Consider the following 18,098-nt stretch of genomic DNA (forward strand, 5'->3'; position numbering starts at 1 on the left):
TAGATATATATTTCAAAAGTTGTGGAATAGAGTGGGAGAAAATATGGAGCACAACTCAAATCATAAAAAAGCCCAGGCTTACTGATCAGATAGAAAGTGATAGAACCCCGGAACTATGGCCCTTGGTCACCCCTCAGGTCTGGAACTGAACTCATTCTCAAGGCACAAATGTCAGCTAAGCCATAGCTGCTATGTCTATAAGGGTATAACAACAGTAGTGAGGTACGCATGCCATAGAATGACCAAACATTTGAGATCAAAAGGGCAGCATTTACCCGAAGCCAAAGTTCGGAAGGGTTGGGAAAGCAGGAGGAATGGAAACCGGAAACAGAGGGAGGAAGTGAGATACAGATGCTCCATTGCAGGAACGGCAGTCAGTGAGGTGAAAGGAAGTGAATATGTTTTATTCAATGTAACACTCATGATCTACTCTGTAAACCTTCACCCTATGGACAATAAAGATTTTTTCTTAAAGTTTGTGGGAAACTTGAATGAAAAAGTAATGAGATCTTTCCATAAACTTTTTGAAGCCCCTGTATTATAAACATAACATGAGACAATATAAAATGAATGATGTTGTCTCACCTTGTAAACTTTCTGTGATCGAAATATATCTGTGTATTGATGTAGCTGTTGTTACGTGCCGTGGAATCAGTTCTGACTCATAGCGACACTATGTACAGCAGAAATTCGTCCTCACAATTGTTACACTTGAGTCCATTGAGGTTGTCCATGTGCCAGTCCATCTCATTAGGGGCTTCCTCCTTTTCAAGGATTCGCCACTTTACTAAGAATAATGTCCTTCTCCAGGGACTGATCCCTCCTGATGATATGTCCAAAGTATGAGAAACAAAGTCTCATGAGTTTTGTTTCTAAGGAGTATTTGGGCTGCACTTCCTCCAAGACAGATTGTATATTGATGATGACTGGGGTTGTTTACTTTCCAACAACTCTTATCCTTCCCCAAAGATGCATTAACTCAAGATGCATTCCTAAAATTAGCGGCATCTTAGGATCAAGGAAACATGTCTGTTGTTAGGTGCCATCAAGTCAATTCCAGCTCACAGCAATCCTGTATAGGGTTTCCGAGGAGCAGCTGGTAGATTTGAACTGCCGACCTGTGGTTTGAAGTCCAGTGCTGATTCAACAGTGCCACACCAGGAGTCCAAACCACCTGGCAAATATTTGGTCAATGGTTGGAGACTATTGTTATATTTGGTGCTTTATAAACACTAAGTGCTTAACCATAAAGAAGAGAAATGAAACAGAAAATATTCCACTACGGTAAGGTAGCAGAAAAAAGGGCTGGGGGAGATAAGACCATGGAAGGACTGAAAGTGATCACCGTGGCTGCCAGGAAGGTCTCTGGGCAGATCTGTGCTGAGGCCTTGCTCTGTGCCAGGTACTGTGCTTGGCACCAGGGGTTGGGGGTGGGGAACATAAGGAGATAAGAATGCTGCCCTCTAGGGGAGCAGGCTAATGGAGGCTGAGTAGCTCAGGTTGCAACCTCCCTAACCATAGTCAAGGGGGATAAGAGAGGTGCAGGGGACCACTTGGTGTTGCTCTGAGGTTTCCTGGATCCTTCACAGGTTAAACCTCGCCCAGCCCCCACAGAGTTAGGCTGAGGGGCTGCAGGAGGAGCAGGTCATGGCCACAAACAAATATCCTTATAGAGTGGGCCAAGACCTCAGAATGCAGACTCCAGTACATTGAGGCAAAAAGGAAGGAACACTTCCCAAGCCAGCCGCTCTGAGTGTTCACCTGTTTTTCTTCTCTACTTCTCCAGTTTGCCAGCCCTTCCAAGTCCCAGCTGACCATGGCTCCTGGAGAGAAGATCAAAGCCAAAATCAGGAAGAATCTGCCCATGACGGGACCCCAGGCGCCTACTATTAAAGAGCTGATGCAGTGGTACTGCCTTAACACCAACACTCACGGCTGCCGCCGCATTGTGGTGTCCCGCGGCCGCCTCCGCCGCCTGCTTTGGATCCTGTTCACGCTGACAGCCGTAGCTCTCATTTTCTGGCAGTGTGCCCTCCTCATCCTCTCCTTCTACACCGTCTCGGTCTCCATCAAAGTACACTTCCAGAAGCTGGATTTTCCTGCTGTCACCATCTGCAACATCAACCCATACAAGTAAGAGAGGCAGGAGCCAGGATAGCAGAAAGCCAGGTGCCTTCCAGATGCAAACGCCCCTCCCCAAGGTCACACACTGGCTGCCTCTGGGCCAAGTCAGCCTGCAGTCACGCTTTTTAGATATTTGAATGAGTTACCAACATTTGTGAACTGCCCTCTCCCAGGTTCTAAATCTGCAACAAGTTTTCAGCCTATTCTTGATGCTGCCATGGGCTGGCTCAGGAAAGGTGGGAAGGAAGGGTCAGTTTCCTTTGGGAGTTAGTTCTGGAATAAACTAGCATTCTCCCCCAAACCTCCACCCTTCTAGGCAGGGCTTAACCACTTCCATCAGCTTTCCAAGCTCACACGCTCACTCTCCCAGCTCCAGGCTGTCTCAGAAGTGACACCCTTACGGAAGCAACTCAGCTGCCCTAAACCCTCATCTGGATGGTCCAGCCCCACTAATTGAGTTCTTTGAGCTCTGGGCAGGATCAGCCCTTGGTAATACCGTCTTGTCAGCCGTAAGACCTGTTCTAAACGGGTCATCGGAGTCTTTCTCGGGATTACTGAAAACTGATTTGTGAGGTTGAGCCAAACTTGACAGAATCTCTCAGAGCAAGTGTGGGGTTGGGGAGAAGAGAAGAACAGCAGAGGAAGATTATCAAGGGAAATTGACTTGTCCAAAGTCATCAATGGGTTGGCACCTGAATTTGACATCAAGATCAGATCTAAGATTCATCCTCCACCTCCACCCCTGCCGTCCGTCCTTCCTCCTCCCTCTCTTTATCCTTCATCCCTCCCTTCATTTGTTTCATAATCATTTACCCAGCACCTGAATTATTGTGTTAGGTTCTGGAGTCCTGGTGTGGTGCTGTAGGATAAAAACTGGACCACAAGTTCAGGTTGAACTGCAAGGACTGCGGTTCAAGCCCACCAGCTGCTCCTTGGAAACCCTATACAGGTCACTATGAATTGGAACTGACTTGATGGCACTTAACAACAACAATAACAACAATAATATCAGCTCATATATATCTCTATCTATGTCTATGTATCACTGGTCTTCCCTATAGCCCCATTGTACAGAGGAGACCGAGGCATTGAAAGATGAACTGACTTGCCCAAGGTCACACAACCAGTACAGAATAGGGAACGCAAATCCAGAGAATTTGGTTCTAGAGTTCGTATACTTGAAGGCTGTGTTATTCTGCCTATACAGAGAGCAAGAAGGAGACGGGAGAGAGCAAAGAGTTAAGAGGAATGCAGGAACCATTTGACATTGTAACAGATGAAAGATGGTAGCCCTGGACTGCTAACTGAAATGTTGGTGGTTCAAACCCACCAGCTGCTCCTCGGAAACCCTATACAGGGTTGCTATGAGTCGGAACTGACTCAACAGCACTTAACAACAACGACATCATTCTTCAGTGTTCTTTGGAGTTGTCAAGGAAACAGTTATATGTATGCTTTCCTCATACCACTGATTTCAGGGGAATCAGTGTGTTCAGTGGAGATGGAGTTACCCGCTGGTAGACTTCAAGGTACCAGTTTTTTTTGCCAGTCCTCACTGTGGCTGGTTTATAGGAGGCAACTGTCAGTTACCACTCCAGAAATGCTGGTTGGGGCAAACTCGTAAACACACCCCAAGAGCTAGCAGGCAGTGGTGGCAGAGGTAAAGCCACAGGAAGTCACACAAGGGTCACACGTGATAGTCACTTTAGATGGAGGCAAGTTGTAAAGGGACTGATCTGCTTGACAAACAAAGGAGGCAGGGAAGACAGCACAAGACTGACACATGTTGATGGAAAGTGGCATGGGGAAGTCCCCATGTTCTGTGACAGGCACTGAGGACTGCCAAAACAGCTCCACCTCCCTAAATCGTTCTTCCTACTTTGACAGGTACAGCGCGGTAAGGGATATTCTATCTGACTTGGAACAGGAGACCAGGGATGCCTTGAAGACCCTTTATGGCTTTTCTGAGATGAAGTCTCGAAAGCGAAGAGAGGCCGAGTCCTGGAGTTCAGCCTGGGAGGGCACACGGCCCAAATTCATCAACTTAGTCCCACTACTGTTCTTCGATGAGCATGCGACGGGCAAGGTGGCCAGGGACTTTGTCACAGGGCGGAAGCGGAAAGTCAGCGGAAGTATAGTTCACAAGGCTTCTGACATCATGCATGTCCACCAGTCCAACCAGGTGGTGGGATTTAAATTGGTGAGATTCATTCCTCACAGTTTGGGGGCACAGGTTACTTGAGGAGAGTGGGTCCAGGGAGCTTTCTCCTTTGCCATTTGTCCTTATAGTTCTTACTGATTGAACTGAAATCCACTTAGTTCGGCTGATTCACATACAAGCAACTGAAACAGACTCCAGATATCTTAAGCAGAAAAAGTTTTCTTGAAGACTGCTAGTAGCTTATGAAAGCCTCTCAGAGGACAAAACTCAGGAGAATTCAGGGATCTAGGTGACAAGAAATAATTGAAAGTCATTTCAGAGACTGCTGCTGGGTTCAATAAGTTTTCCATTATTTCTGTTCATGCTTAAGACTCAAATTCCATCTTGGGTCCATCTGATTTGCTTCACTTGGGTTAGCCCTTAGCTGAGGGAGGGTGAGGCACCTTGATGGGCAGTCTTATTGGATTGTATCTAAGGGCGGGAAGGACATTCTCCCAAAGGGAAATGCTGCAGACATCGGAAAGAAAGAAAACAGATAATAAGAAGCAGAGATGCCAAGTATTTCCTGCATCACTTGCCTTCCTAAAGAACTATGGTCAGACTTTTAATTTCCCCTTCATGGTCTCACTTGAGGCCTCAGTCCAACTCTGTTATCTTCCCAAGAAAACTCAATCATCACCTAACCTCTCCAGGGGACTCACCTTTGGAGGACAAAAGCTGCTTTTATCTCTCTTATAACCATGATAATTTAGGTTGGTTGACCCCCAAGGCTCCATTCACAAATCCTGAAAATAGCCCTTACTCGAAATCATTGAGACTCGTCAAAGTCTTCTTATGGCCTTTTATAAGATGTCTCTAAGCTTGTCCTAGATAACAGATTTTTAGAATATCTATCTTGATGTCTGTTCTTTCAGTAGAGTTTATAAGCGCTGGGTGATGAGAACATCTGTAATAAACCAGAGTTGCATTGGAAAGCTCTCATTATATAGTCTAAATACTGGTCCTCCCATTATATGAGGTTATTTTTGTCAACATTTTATAGGTAAAATAATAGATACATGGACCCTGGGAACGTGCTGAAGAATATGCATTGGATTAGTAACTAACTGCAAGGTCAACCGTTCAAATCCACCAGTTGCTCTTGGAACCCTTGTACAGGGTTGCTATGACTTGGTGGCATGCAACAACAGCAGTAGATGCATAATGCCTCGCTCCAAGTCCCACTGAGATGTAGTGTCAGAGTTTGGGATAGAATCCATATTTCTTGACTGCTGACTCAAGAGGGAATCGGGAGGTTTGTGAAGGATTTGGTAGCAACAATCAGTCAAGTCTGGGATGTTTGGGGACCTTGAAGAAGCTGGCTTTGCTTCTTGCCTGCTGGGCAGTAGAAGGGAGTCATAGGAGAGGGCCTCTGTATCCTTCCTTGCTCAGTTCCTTCTTGGTCCTCGGGGCATGAGGAGGATCTCTCCCAATCCTCGAAAGTGAGAGAAAACACATCAAAGACCCAATTATACATCTGCTCCTGAGTTTCAGTTTCTCACCCTTTCTGTCCTTCTGAGGGCCATCAGTAGTACTGATGGCTTCAACGTGGTGTCTCCTCTTATTCACAGTGTTCAAATGACACGTCTGACTGTGCCACCTACACCTTCAGCTCGGGGGTCAATGCCATTCAGGAGTGGTATAAACTGCACTACATGAACATCATGGCACAGGTGCCTCTGGAGAAGAAAATCAACATGAGCTATTCTGCTGAGGAGCTGCTGGTCACCTGCTTCTTTGATGGGGTGTCCTGTGATGCCAGGTCAGGAGGAGGGGCCTCTCAGGCTCCTAGTACTGGCATCTCTGAGTGCCGGGTCCCTTGTGTACACCTACAGAGCAATTGTAGACCGTGGAGCTCTTCTCGCTGACCCTGCCCTTTGAAAAACAATTTATACAGGAGCTAGATTCTAAAGTCAGAGAATCAGGTGTATGTGATGTGTAATCAAAATATCTGTAAACTCATTAAATTACTCATAAACATACAGAGTATTTTATGAGAACCATGAATCTGGTACCAAGAAAAGGAGGAAGGGAAAAGGAAGGCAGGAAGGGAAGGAAAGAGAGAGAGAAGAAAGGAAGAATGGGAAGGAGGGAGGGAGGCCTGTGCACAAATGTGTGAGTATTCAGACTTTCTGCCTTTATACTAACACTCACATCCCAGATGCTAACCGAGTGATGGACAGAATTTTCTAAAGTATCCCTGCTTGTCTGAAGGGCTTTCATTTTTCCAATATTAAACCTTTCTAATCTTTCTATGCATTAATAGAGTCCTGGTGTGGCTCTGTGGGTTAATGTTGTTGTTGTTAAGTGCCGTCGAGTTGATTCCGACCCACAGCGACCCTGTATAGGGTTTCCAAGGAGCAGCTGGTGAGCTTGAACCACTGACCTTGCGGTTCAAACGACTTTGCAGTCTGATGCATTAGCCCACAAGCGCCACACCATATACTGGACTGTAAATTCAGTTTGAACTGCAAGGTCAATGGTTCAAGTTCACCAGCCACTCCTCAAAAACCATATACAGGGTCACTACGGGTCAGAACCGACTTGACAGCACTTAACAACAACAACAACAATTAGTCCTTATAAAGATTGAGCAACTGGAATCAGGTCTCTCTGAGGACTGGGTTCTCAATCAGTGTAAAGGCATATAGGTTGGAATTCCTGCATTGGTGGTCATTTCCTAGGACTGGGAATGCAGATGGGAAAATATCAAGTGTTGGCTGAAAAAATCAAGAGTAGAAAAATTGGGGACACACATAGCCCAGGATGGAGGCGAGAAACTTAAGAGGAAGCACAGAAAACAGAGTCTAATTGCTCCTCAGCGACTGTCATGCTTGATAAAGAGTGTGTTGTTGGTGTGTTGCTTCATTTGAGGGAAGATGGGAAAGTGAGTGATCATCCATAGTCAACAGAAGCGACTGTTCAGCGCAGACTAGTGGAGAGTCCCCAGTGCGGTCTTGCTGACCCGTGTTCTTCCTCCACAGGAACTTCACACTTTTCCATCATCCGATGTATGGGAATTGCTACACGTTCAACAATCGAGTCAATGAGACCATTCTCAGCACTTCCATGGGGGGCAGTGAATATGGTAAGACAACCTGTACGAAGGAGTTTCTGAGGTCCACATTCCTAACAGTGAGCATGGTAGCAACAGGACAAATGGGGAGACTTGAACTTTCTAGAAATGCATGGTCTCGCCATTGGCCAAGTCCAGAAATATTCCGCCAGCATCCTTGCTGGTCTCTTCCTTATCTGTGTCTGTTTTCCATTTTCACTTCCCTTCTTTACTTTTGGGTTCCTTCTTTTAGGAAGCTTGATTAAGTTCTTAGCAGGAGTGAGTTAGACTGGGCAGGTAACTTCCAAGTGGAGTCCTGGTGTGGCACTGGAGCACAAGGTTGGTTTGAGCCGCAAGGCTGGTGGTTCAAACTCACCAACTGCTCCTAGGAAATCCTATAGAGAGAGTGGCTATGGGTCAGAACCAGCTCAACAGCACTTAACAACAACAACAACTTTCAAGTGGAGGTAGGTCCATATATGCTGAGAGTAAGTAGACATTCACTGCTGAGTTCAAATCCCAGGCCTGCCACTCACTAGCTAGGTCATGTGACCTTGAGCAAGTTTCTGCACCTCATCTATAAAGCAGGAATAATAATAGTACCGCCTATGCAATAATATTGTGTGGTGTTGCAGAAAAATGCACTGGACCCCAGATCGATTTGAACAGCAAGGTTGGCGGTTCAAACCCACCAGCTGCTCCTTGGAAACCCTGTACAGTGTCGCTATGAGTCGGAACCAACTCGACGGCACTTAACAACAATAATAATATGATATTAGGGGAACATGGTGGCTCTGCACGAGAAACACTGGACTGTGAACCACAAGGTCTGAGACCACCAAAAGCTCTGGAGGAGAAAGATGAGGCTTTCTGCTCCCATAAAGATTTATAGCCTTGGAAGCCTTAGATGTGGTCGCTCTGAGTTGGAATCGACTCGATGGCATTTGGCATAAAATATTGGAGTACCTGGGTGATGCAGATGGTTAATGTACTCAGCTGCTAACTGAAAGGTCGGGCGTTCCAGTCCACCCAGAGGTGTTTCAGAAGACAGGCTGTCACTGAGAAGCAGTCATTGAAAACCTTGTAAAGCACAGCCCTGCTCGGACACACATGAGGTTGTCATGAAGTAGAACTGACTTAAAGGCATTTGGTACTAGTTTACAAGGTCGTTGAGAGGACTTAAAATAGGTAAAGCACTTAGAATGAGACCTGGCACGTACTAGTTAAGTTCCTTCGAGTCAGTTCTACTCATAGCGACCCATATAGGTTCCCAAGGAGACACTGGTGAATTAGAACCGCTGACCTCATGGTTCAAACCGACCTAGTGGTCCAGTGTTGTTGTTAAGTGCTGCTAAGTCGGTTCCAACCCTTAACGACCCTATACAGGGTTTCCAAGGAGCAGCTGGTCAGCTTGAACTGCCAACCTTTCAGTTTAAACCAACTTTGCAGTCCAGCGTAATAACCCACAGCACCACACCAGGACTCCATAGTAAGGCCCAATACATGCTAAATCTTGTCATTGCTGCTGCTGCTGTAACCATCAATGAAAACATCGCTACTAGTATTACCGTTACTACTATTGTACCACTGGTTTTTGTGTGGGCAACTCTGCAGACTGATCTGACTTACCACAAAAGGCATTCTTGAAAACGCAAATAGAATATGATTTGATATACAGCTATGCTCCCCTTAGGAAAGGTGAGATCATGTCATGCTGGAAAACCTCATCAATCTTAGTCTTTGTTGCTCTGTGCTCTTATCAAGAGCTGCAATTCAGAACACCTGTTCAATGGCAAGACGCAGTCTGAGTATTGGAGGGCTGAGTTGCATCATCGTGCTCTGCTTTGTTTGACTGTGTGGCCTTCAGCAAACCATCCCCTGGGCTCCAGTTCCTTTATTTATTATAAATAGAAGAGGTCACAGTTCTTTCAGTTCATATAGACCCTGCTCGTTCATTCATTCGTTTACCAGACATTTATTGAGTAACTGCAATGTGCCAGGCCCTCTTCCAGGTGCCAAGGACACAGCCGAGAAGAAGGCAGACATTGTCTCTGCCTTCAGGGAATTTACATTTGAGTGGAGAGAACAGATAACACAGGAGTAAACAAATACATAGTTATTATCTAGTTACAAATCCCCATGAGTGCTATGGAGCAAACACAGCAGCAAAAGGGAAGAGAGCTAATGGATACAGTTTCTGTTTGGGATGGCAGAAAAATTGGGGAACTAATAGTGGCAACCTTGTGATTATCATTAATACCACTGAATCATACACTTAAAAAAGTGGTTAAAATGACAAATTATATGCTATGTATATTGTACCAAAGTAGTATTTTTTAAAAAAGAGAGAGTAAGGAGAGGCTGGCAACGAAGGTCTAGAAAGGAAGTCCAGAAAGGCCTCTGCAAGGAGGAAATTGAAGGATGAGAGGGAGCAAGCCATGTTAAGATCAGGGCTTCAAACTGGTTCTTCTCAGTTGAGTCATGGCTGACAGAGCGAAACCCTGATGAACTGGAATTTTCAAAATGTGGGTGCCTGGAACGATAACTAGAATGGGGAAAACTATGGGTCAATGCCCTGTTAGAAACTTAATCTCTCTCTTAGAAAACAAGGGCAGTGTGCACAATACATAGCTGCCAAATCTCTTGGCTAGCAGAGTGGGAAACAGCGGTGTCCTGCTCAAATATGGTAGCTGACCACACCACTTTGAATGTGTCATTTTCCACAGCCCTGTCAGTAATCCAATTTCCTGCATCAGACTCTTGAAAGGATTTACTATGCCTCTTCTGACTTTCCCAAGTCAAGGCTTTGATCCAGAATTGGTCCTTCTGGTTTCTAGGTGCAGACTAGACTGTAGGGGACAAACGTAGGAGTAGGGAGAGAAATTAGATCAGTGATGACGTACCTCATTAGTGATTCATTCCTTCCCTGGGAACTCTTTCTAAGGGTTTAAGCTGCCATAGTGCTAAAACTTCCCTTTGGATGCTCAGCAGAACTTCCCAACTCAAAGGAATACATGACAACACAGGTCTCAGGTGGGGGGTAGCACTTCCCTAACTTATGCGTAGCAAGAACTGTGTAGTGATAGGGTTTGAAGCCCATTTTGTGCTATACCTGGGGATACAACAGTGAGCAAGTCAAGCACAATTCTTACCTGTGTGCAGTTTCCCTTCCAGCCTCTATCTGTCTCTCACTTGTTGGATATGCTTGGGTCCTGGGTTTGAGGATCATAAGGAAATGAATGAGGCAGGCTCCCCCAAAGGAATGGCTTTATCAAGCTGCTGTATCCTCCCAGGACTGCAAGTCATCTTGTACATAAACGAAGAGGAATATAACCCCTTCCTGGTGTCCTCCACGGGGGCCAAGGTGATTGTCCATCAGCAGGATGAATATCCCTTCATTGAGGATGTGGGGACAGAGATTGAGACAGCAATGGCCACCTCCATAGGAATGCATCTGGTAAGAGACTATTGTGACCTACAGGCTTGGCAAGGAGCACGGATTGTTTTTTAAGGATAACCAATGAGATGCAGCTAATGAAAAAGGGTGTTGGCTAGAAAGGGGAGCATGATCCTGTGATTTACACTGATTACCGAAATGGTTATTCCAGTAGCTACACTAAAAGCTACCCTCCTGTCTTCTGTATGGATTAACAAGGATAGGATGCCATTTGGGGACAGAATTTAAGGAACTTCTCTCTCTCTCTCTTTTTTTTTTTCTTGTCATGTTTTTTATGAGTTATTTATTTATTTATTTTAACTTTCTATTGTGACCGGAGTGATAGTTTACATAGGAGAACATCAGTTTTATACCATCACTTCTTTGCAGATTACAGTTCCCCGCCGCACATCATCATTCAACAGTATTTGCTTCCATTCCCTCTGTTTTTTGTTTTTTATTTTTAAGGGGGGAATGCACACAAAAACAATCAGGAATATATAATCATTTAAACAACCAAAGGGCACATTCTGCAAGCCTGCCTCCTGGCTGCCAGTACCCAGTCCCTCTCTTTCCATGAGTCCAGAGTCCTCAGCTGCTGTCTCTCTCCATGTCCTCATCTCTGCCGTCGCTGCTTCTCTGGATAGGGTCCCACACTCCACTTGTGCTCTTGTTCTTGGATCCTCTGTTTCTGGACTGTAAGATTAACTACTCCCCTCTTTTTGTTACAAAGCTTCTACCTTTACAGTTGTGACAGTTACAATTAGTCATGGTAGCAATTATTCACTATTGAATCATAAGAATCTTATCCCCATCTCTTTTCACCAGACCTGTCTAGACAAGATGAAAACTATTTAGTGGGGACTCTACCTTCCCCTGCACACTCTTAAACTGAACTCTCTCTTGAAAACTTGTAAGCCAGTCACTTTGTGCCTTTATTGCCCCCTCATTTTAGCCAATCTAAGTTACCCATCCCTATCTACTTAAGGAACCTCTCTTATTCTAAAGAAGGATACCAGGTTTTAGGAACCCATGCTGGAAGCCAGGCGTCAGGAGCTAACTATATTTTTTATGAACACATGGGAGCACAGCCATTGGAGCACAGTTCTAATCTGAAACACATGGTATTGTTCTGAGTCAGCTCAACAGCAACTGGTTTGGTTTGGTGTTTTGGCCATGGGTTATGTAAAAACGATTTAAAGGCAGAAGGAAAGTTACTGGGGCCATCAAAGGCCTATTTAGCCTGTTGGTTTCATCAATTGCACCTTATTTACCTAGAATCCCTTCTCCCTCCTAATCTGTGTCCTTCTCTGACCTCTTTGGATACTGAGAGGACTCATACACTTCTGGGCTGCAGATTCCTTCTCCCGTCAATCATGCCCCAAGGAGAAGCATGCTCTCCAGCTCTGGCCTCCCCACAGCTGTGTGGTTTTCCTTTTCACATATCACTTTTTCTTTCTCTCCTTTTGCAAGTTGTTGCTGTTTAGTGCCGTTGGGTCTCTTCCAACTCATAGCAAACATATATGTGTTTCCAAGAAGCAGCTGGTGTGCTTGAACCACCCACCTTGTGGTTAACAGTCCAGTGCTTATCCTATGGTACCACAACTTTTATTAGAATGACTATTAAAAACTTATTTAAAAGGAATATTTGTACACAGTTGTTGTTGTTGTTGTTGTTAAGTGCCATCGAGTCGGGTCCGACCCATAGCGACCCTGTACAGGGTTTCCGAGGGTGTAAATCCTTACGGGAGTAGAAAGCCTCATCTTTCTCCCGCGGAGCGGCTGGTAGTTTCGAACCGCTGACCCTAAGGTTCGCAGCCCGATTCGTAACCACTACGCTAAAAGACCCAAATCATCAAGGAATATACAATGCTGAGTCTATCTCCTTACCTTCCCTGCCCTCCAGACCCCGCCTTCCTCTCCTTAAAGACCGTAACTGTTGCTTCTGTGTCTTGACAGAGATTTTTTAGTCTTATTCACATGCATGTGTATGTTGTTGATATTGTGACGTGCCATTGAGTTAGTTCTGACTCATAGCAACCCTGTATAAGGTTTCCAAGGAGTAGCTGGTGGGTTTGAACCGCCACCTTGCAGTTCAAACTGACCTTGAGTTCTGTGCTTATCCTCCAGCACCACACCAGGACTCCGTGCATGTGTGTGGGAATAAGTGTTGCTCCTTTAAATACTGCCAGGCTCCATTTTTCAACTACAATGTAGCTTAGCAATGGTTCCATGCCTACTGATCTGCCTCATTCTTGTTGTTGTTAAAGTGCCATTGAGTCAGTTCTGACCTATAAGGACTCTGTATAGGGTTTCTGAAGAGCGGCTGGTGAGTTTGAACCACCGACCTTGTGGTTCAAACCAAGCTTTCAGTCCAGTGCTTGATCCCATAGTGACCCACCAGGACTCCTCATGATGGACATTAGGTTGTTTCCAGGCTTTGGGTACTAAAAACAATGGTATGAAATGATGAATATTTGTCTGGTTACTTCTAAAAGTGTATTTGCCAAATTGCCATCCAGTGAGATTATAGGCATTTATAGCTTCACCAGCAATATGTGAGAGAAACTATTTCCCCAAACGCTTACCAACACAGCGTATTACCTTACATAATCTTTCCTAATTTGTCAAAAAATAAAAAAGTTATCTCTATAGTTGTGTGGTGCTACAGGTTAATGAGCTGGACTGCAAGGTCAGTTTGAACCACAAGGTTAGCAGTTCAAGCTCACCAGCCGCTCCTCAAAAACCCAATACAGAGTAACTGGGTAGGAACCCACTCATCGGCATTTAACAACAATATATAATTATAATTTGCATTTCTTCTCAGTGGTATTCCTTCATGTATTTGTGAAAGCAAAGCAAAATAAAAACTCCGTCTCTTTGTGGACTATCTGTTCCTGTCTTTATTTATGTATCACTTTGGTGTTCCAGCTTCAGCCTCTTAGCCTTCATAGCTCACAGATCTGTCCTGCAGCGCAGTGCCTTTCCAAACCTGCTGATGATCAGACTCAGGTCTACTGAATCATAATCTCTGGGAGATGATGCTTTTTTTTTTTTTTTTTTTTAATAAAACCAAAATCCAGTGGCTAGTCCAAGGGGTAGCAACTGGGAATCTCAACTTTAGAAACAATTAAGGGAGAATCGGAATTAGAGGAGAAGCAGTCTGTGTTTTCCCAAGCTAGAGTGAAGCTGTTGTTGTTGTTAAGTGCCATTGTGTCAATTCTGATTCATAGCGATCCTATATAGGGTTTCCCAAGAGCAGCTGGTAGGTTTGAACTGCCAACTGTGTGGTTCGCAGTTCAGTGCTGATCCAAGAAGCTAGAATGGTGTAAAATGGCTTAGCACAGCTCCGTATGGAGTTATGAACATTGGACTTGTACATACATCCACCATTTATCCATCCCATGGTGATAGAGTTTAGAGCTCAGCACAGAGAACTGATAATAAATCAATTGCACAAGCGATTTATGAAGGTGATACATGCTGTGAAGGAGAAAGGCAGGTTGTGTGCATGTAGTAGGAATGATGTCTAAGCTAGGATTTTTTTGTTTTCTACTTTTTCTGGGGGTTATGGACAATCAAAAGCTCCTAAGTGGCAAAATGACTTTCACTCAACCACTAAGCTTAAAGTTGGAGGGTTGAGCTCACCTAGGAGTGCCATACCTCCAACTAAGGTTAATAGTTGAGTGAAAATCATTTGAACCCATCTAGGAGTGCCTCAGAATCCTGATGTGGTTGTTGTTGTTGTTGTTAGGTGTCATCGAGTCGGTACCGACTCATAGCAACCCTATGCATAACAGAATGAAACACTGCCTGGTCCTGGGCCAAACTCACAATTGTTGCCACGCTTGAGCACATTGATGCTGCTACTTTGCCAATCCATCTCACTGGGGGTCTTCCTTTTTTTCTCTGACCCTCCACCTTACCAAACATGCTATCCTCTCCTGACAATATGTCCAAAGTATGAGAGATGAAGTTTGGCCATCCTGACCTCCAAGGAGCACTCTGGCTGCACTTCTTCCAACTCAGATCCATTGGTTCTTTTGGAAGCCCATGGCACTTTCAATATTCTCCTCCAACACCAGAACTCAAGCTGCGAGTTAATGTGCTGGGCCACAAGGTCAGTTTGAACTGCAAAGTTGGCAGTTCAAATTTACCAGCCACTCCTTGGAAACCGTATACAGGGTCACTATAGGTTGGAACTGACTCAGTGGCACTTAACAACAACAAGAAGAGTGCCATGAAAGACAGATTTGTCAGTATGCTACTGTACAGATTACAGTCAAGACAACTCTATGGATTGGCTTTATTTTTTGGAACACATGGGCTACCGTACATCAGAATCAAGTCACTAGCAGTGGCTTTGGTTTGGGCTTTAGGAGTGATCAAGGAATGTGTTCCTAAGGAAGTGAGCTTTAAACAAAACAGCAGAGATGATGAACTGGCATGGTGACATTATAGAGGAAGTCTGTGGCTTAAATGGCTCCTTGGTGCCCCATCAAAGAGACAGCCCTGAACTCGGGGGACTATCAGGGTGGCAATTTTGAGGCTTCTGGGATGCCTGTAGTTTGGGGTTTTGTTCCTGCTTGAGAGAGAAAAATTGGCTTGGACTGTGTGAATGCTGTTGGCCCACTCCTACCCTCCAAAATAAAACTCCTGAGCCCCAACCTGCTGAAACTGTGGCTTGAAGACACAAACTCTTGGAGTCCTTGAAGGAGCCAGGCCATTGAGTCTTCTTTTCTCCATCCAGAGATTCCAGGTCAGAATAGTGAGCAGGTTGATGTGACAATCCCTATGAAGTTTCATCTGCATACTGAAAAACAGGGCCTGAGGTTTGCAGACCATCCTTTTCTTCTTCTCCGCTCTCCCTCTCTTCTGCCTCTCACTGTATCTGCAAACTGGAATGGGGTTTACTAACTAGGTGGCTTCCAGGAGTGTAAGAGCCAAGGAACGCCACCCTCTGGTTTTCTGTGCTGAATGTGGAAATACCTACCGCATTGTTAAGAAAATATTCTCTTTACCAATGGTGGGTGAACAAAGGTATGGGTGGGTTTTCTGCTACACCCAACATGAGATGTAGAAAATAAAAACCACAGAGCAAGGTCAGTCAGCTCTTAGTCTGATTTATGAGTGTTTAGAACAACAAAAAAACCAGGGATTACTAAGAGGTCAGCAGGGAGTCATTAAGAATAAGTCCAAACAAACTAGATTTCCTTTCCTTGTTTTTATTTGCTTTTTTGATAGGTGTGTTAGTCGATTCAGTTGGTTAACCAACCTTTCTTCCCTCAAATAATCAAATATTCAAAATAATATTGGAGATCCAGAAATGAATAAGACAGAGCTTCTGCTTTCAAAGATCCTCCCCTTCAGAGGGTAAAACAAGTCAGCACATCTTTGCACTGCAATTTTCTGATGTGCACACAAGCTGTGAGTATATTTTGTATATGAAGGGGCTTCCAAAATTTGTGGGAAAATTCATTATCTTTTAGTTCCACTTTTCCCATGAATTTTTTTGCAGCCTCCATGTATAATCCAGTTACCCCTTACTATGACCACAGGCTCTGTTTGATATGCCCTTCCCTCCTTCTCCATCATCAGCTGCCTTCCCTGTCTCTCTTCATGATCCAACCATGCACATGCCAAGTTCATTTTGACTTCAGGGCCTTTGCACCTGCTGTTCTTTCTGCCTAGAACGCTATATGACAGGCTCCTTCTCCTCATTCCAGCCTTAGCTCAAATATTACCTCACAGAAGATACTGTACTGACCACCCTGTCTATGCAAGTCACTGTTTCAACACCATAACTCATCTCCTCCCCAACACTCATAGTCGGTGCATTTATTCACATGTTTATTGTCTCTTTTCCTCAATGAGAATGTCAGCTTCACTGAAGCAGAGCTTTCGTCTTCCTTGTTTCAGGCTCAGTTCTTAGAAACATAGTGGATCCTCAGTAAATACTGTTGGGTAGATGAATAAATGGTTGGCTGGTTAGAAATCCAGACAGAAATTCTTGGAGAAGGCTTTCTAGAGGATGAATTCTTGAAGGAGAAGTGTCAGACCAATAGTCTCAGAAGGGGCCAATGCAGACACAGGGCATACAAAGCCAGTTGCCAATGACTTGATTCTGGCTTCTGATGACTCCAAGTGTATCAAAGTAGAACTGTGTTCCATTGTGTTTTCAGAAGTAGCTTCTCAGGACTTCCTTCAGAGATACCTCTGGATGGACTGGACCCTCCAACCTTTCAGTTAGTTGTTGTTGTTAAGTGCCATCGAGTCGGTTCCGACCCATAGCAACCCTGTACAGGGTTTCTGAGGGTGTAAATCTTTACGGGAATAGAAAGCCTCCCCTTTCTCCCGCAGAGCAGCTGGTAGTTTTGTAGATAAGCCCATTAACAATTTGCACCACACAGGGACTCCAACAAAGGGGTTATAGAAAAGGATTTTAAGTTGTGTAGTAAAATTTTTTAGGAAATCACTTTGACTGAACTGTAGTCAGTAGATCAGAAGCACAGGTTATTTATAGTATGAGGATCTAAGCTGAAACAATAGCTGGGAGGAAAGGAATGTTTTTGAGAGACTGGGCTGCAAGCCACAAGGTTGGCAGTTCAAATCCACCAGCTGCTCTTTGGAAACCCTAGATAGGGTCTCTATGAATTGGAACCGACTCGATAGCAGTTAATAAAAACAACATAGCATTGTAGCAGCAGGGCTTGACAACTGATGTTAATGAGGAAGGGCCAGATGAAGTCAGATTGATATTTGTTCCTGATATGGCCAGCAGGGGAGATTGAACTACCAGGATTCAGACTTAGGGGAACGAGGAGGGATAAGCTGCGTTGGGCCATAATAACCATTTCAGTTTGGGACATAGATAATGTGTGTGCCTGTGGGAGATCAAGGTGAAGATGAGTAGATGCTGGGAACCTACAGCTCAGGAGAAACTCTAGGGGATAGTGTAGACTTGGAAGCAAATGCCATCACTCAAGACATGAGGACACAGCCCTAAAAAGAACCAACGTTTAAGGACTGAGCAAAAATAAAATGGTGAAACATAGGAACAGCAGCTGGAAAGAGTTGGCGGCCCAAAGTCAAGGAAGGGAGTTTCAAGAAAGGTGTGATCTCAAGTGCCAAATACAGAGGTTAAGTGAGATGTAGGGCAAAAGGTGTTCTCTGGGCTTGGCAACCAAGAAGCCTCTGTTGTTCTTTGCAGTGTGTAGTGGACGGAACTGAACAAAACCCAAAACACAATAGATAGAATGACACATGGGAGCTGAGGAAGTAGA

At 44.7% G+C, this 18,098-nt stretch overlaps 1 protein-coding gene across 1 annotated transcript in view; it reads left to right on the forward strand.

Moving 5' to 3' along the window:
* The first annotated feature begins 1,816 nt into the window (after positions 1-1,816).
* The window catches only part of SCNN1G (sodium channel, non-voltage-gated 1, gamma subunit), a 31,706-nt gene continuing 15,424 nt past the window's right edge, over positions 1,817-18,098 (forward strand). The window contains exons 1-5 of the mRNA XM_006871995.1: positions 1,817-2,133; positions 4,012-4,324; positions 5,896-6,086; positions 7,309-7,412; positions 10,673-10,836. Of these exons, the coding sequence (XP_006872057.1) occupies positions 1,817-2,133; positions 4,012-4,324; positions 5,896-6,086; positions 7,309-7,412; positions 10,673-10,836 (1,089 nt within the window). The remainder of the gene's footprint in view (positions 2,134-4,011; positions 4,325-5,895; positions 6,087-7,308; positions 7,413-10,672; positions 10,837-18,098) is intronic.

The sequence above is a fragment of the Chrysochloris asiatica genome, unplaced genomic scaffold (genome assembly GCF_000296735.1).
Source record: "Chrysochloris asiatica unplaced genomic scaffold, ChrAsi1.0 scaffold00178, whole genome shotgun sequence".
Classification (NCBI taxonomy): Eukaryota; Metazoa; Chordata; class Mammalia; order Afrosoricida; family Chrysochloridae; genus Chrysochloris; species Chrysochloris asiatica.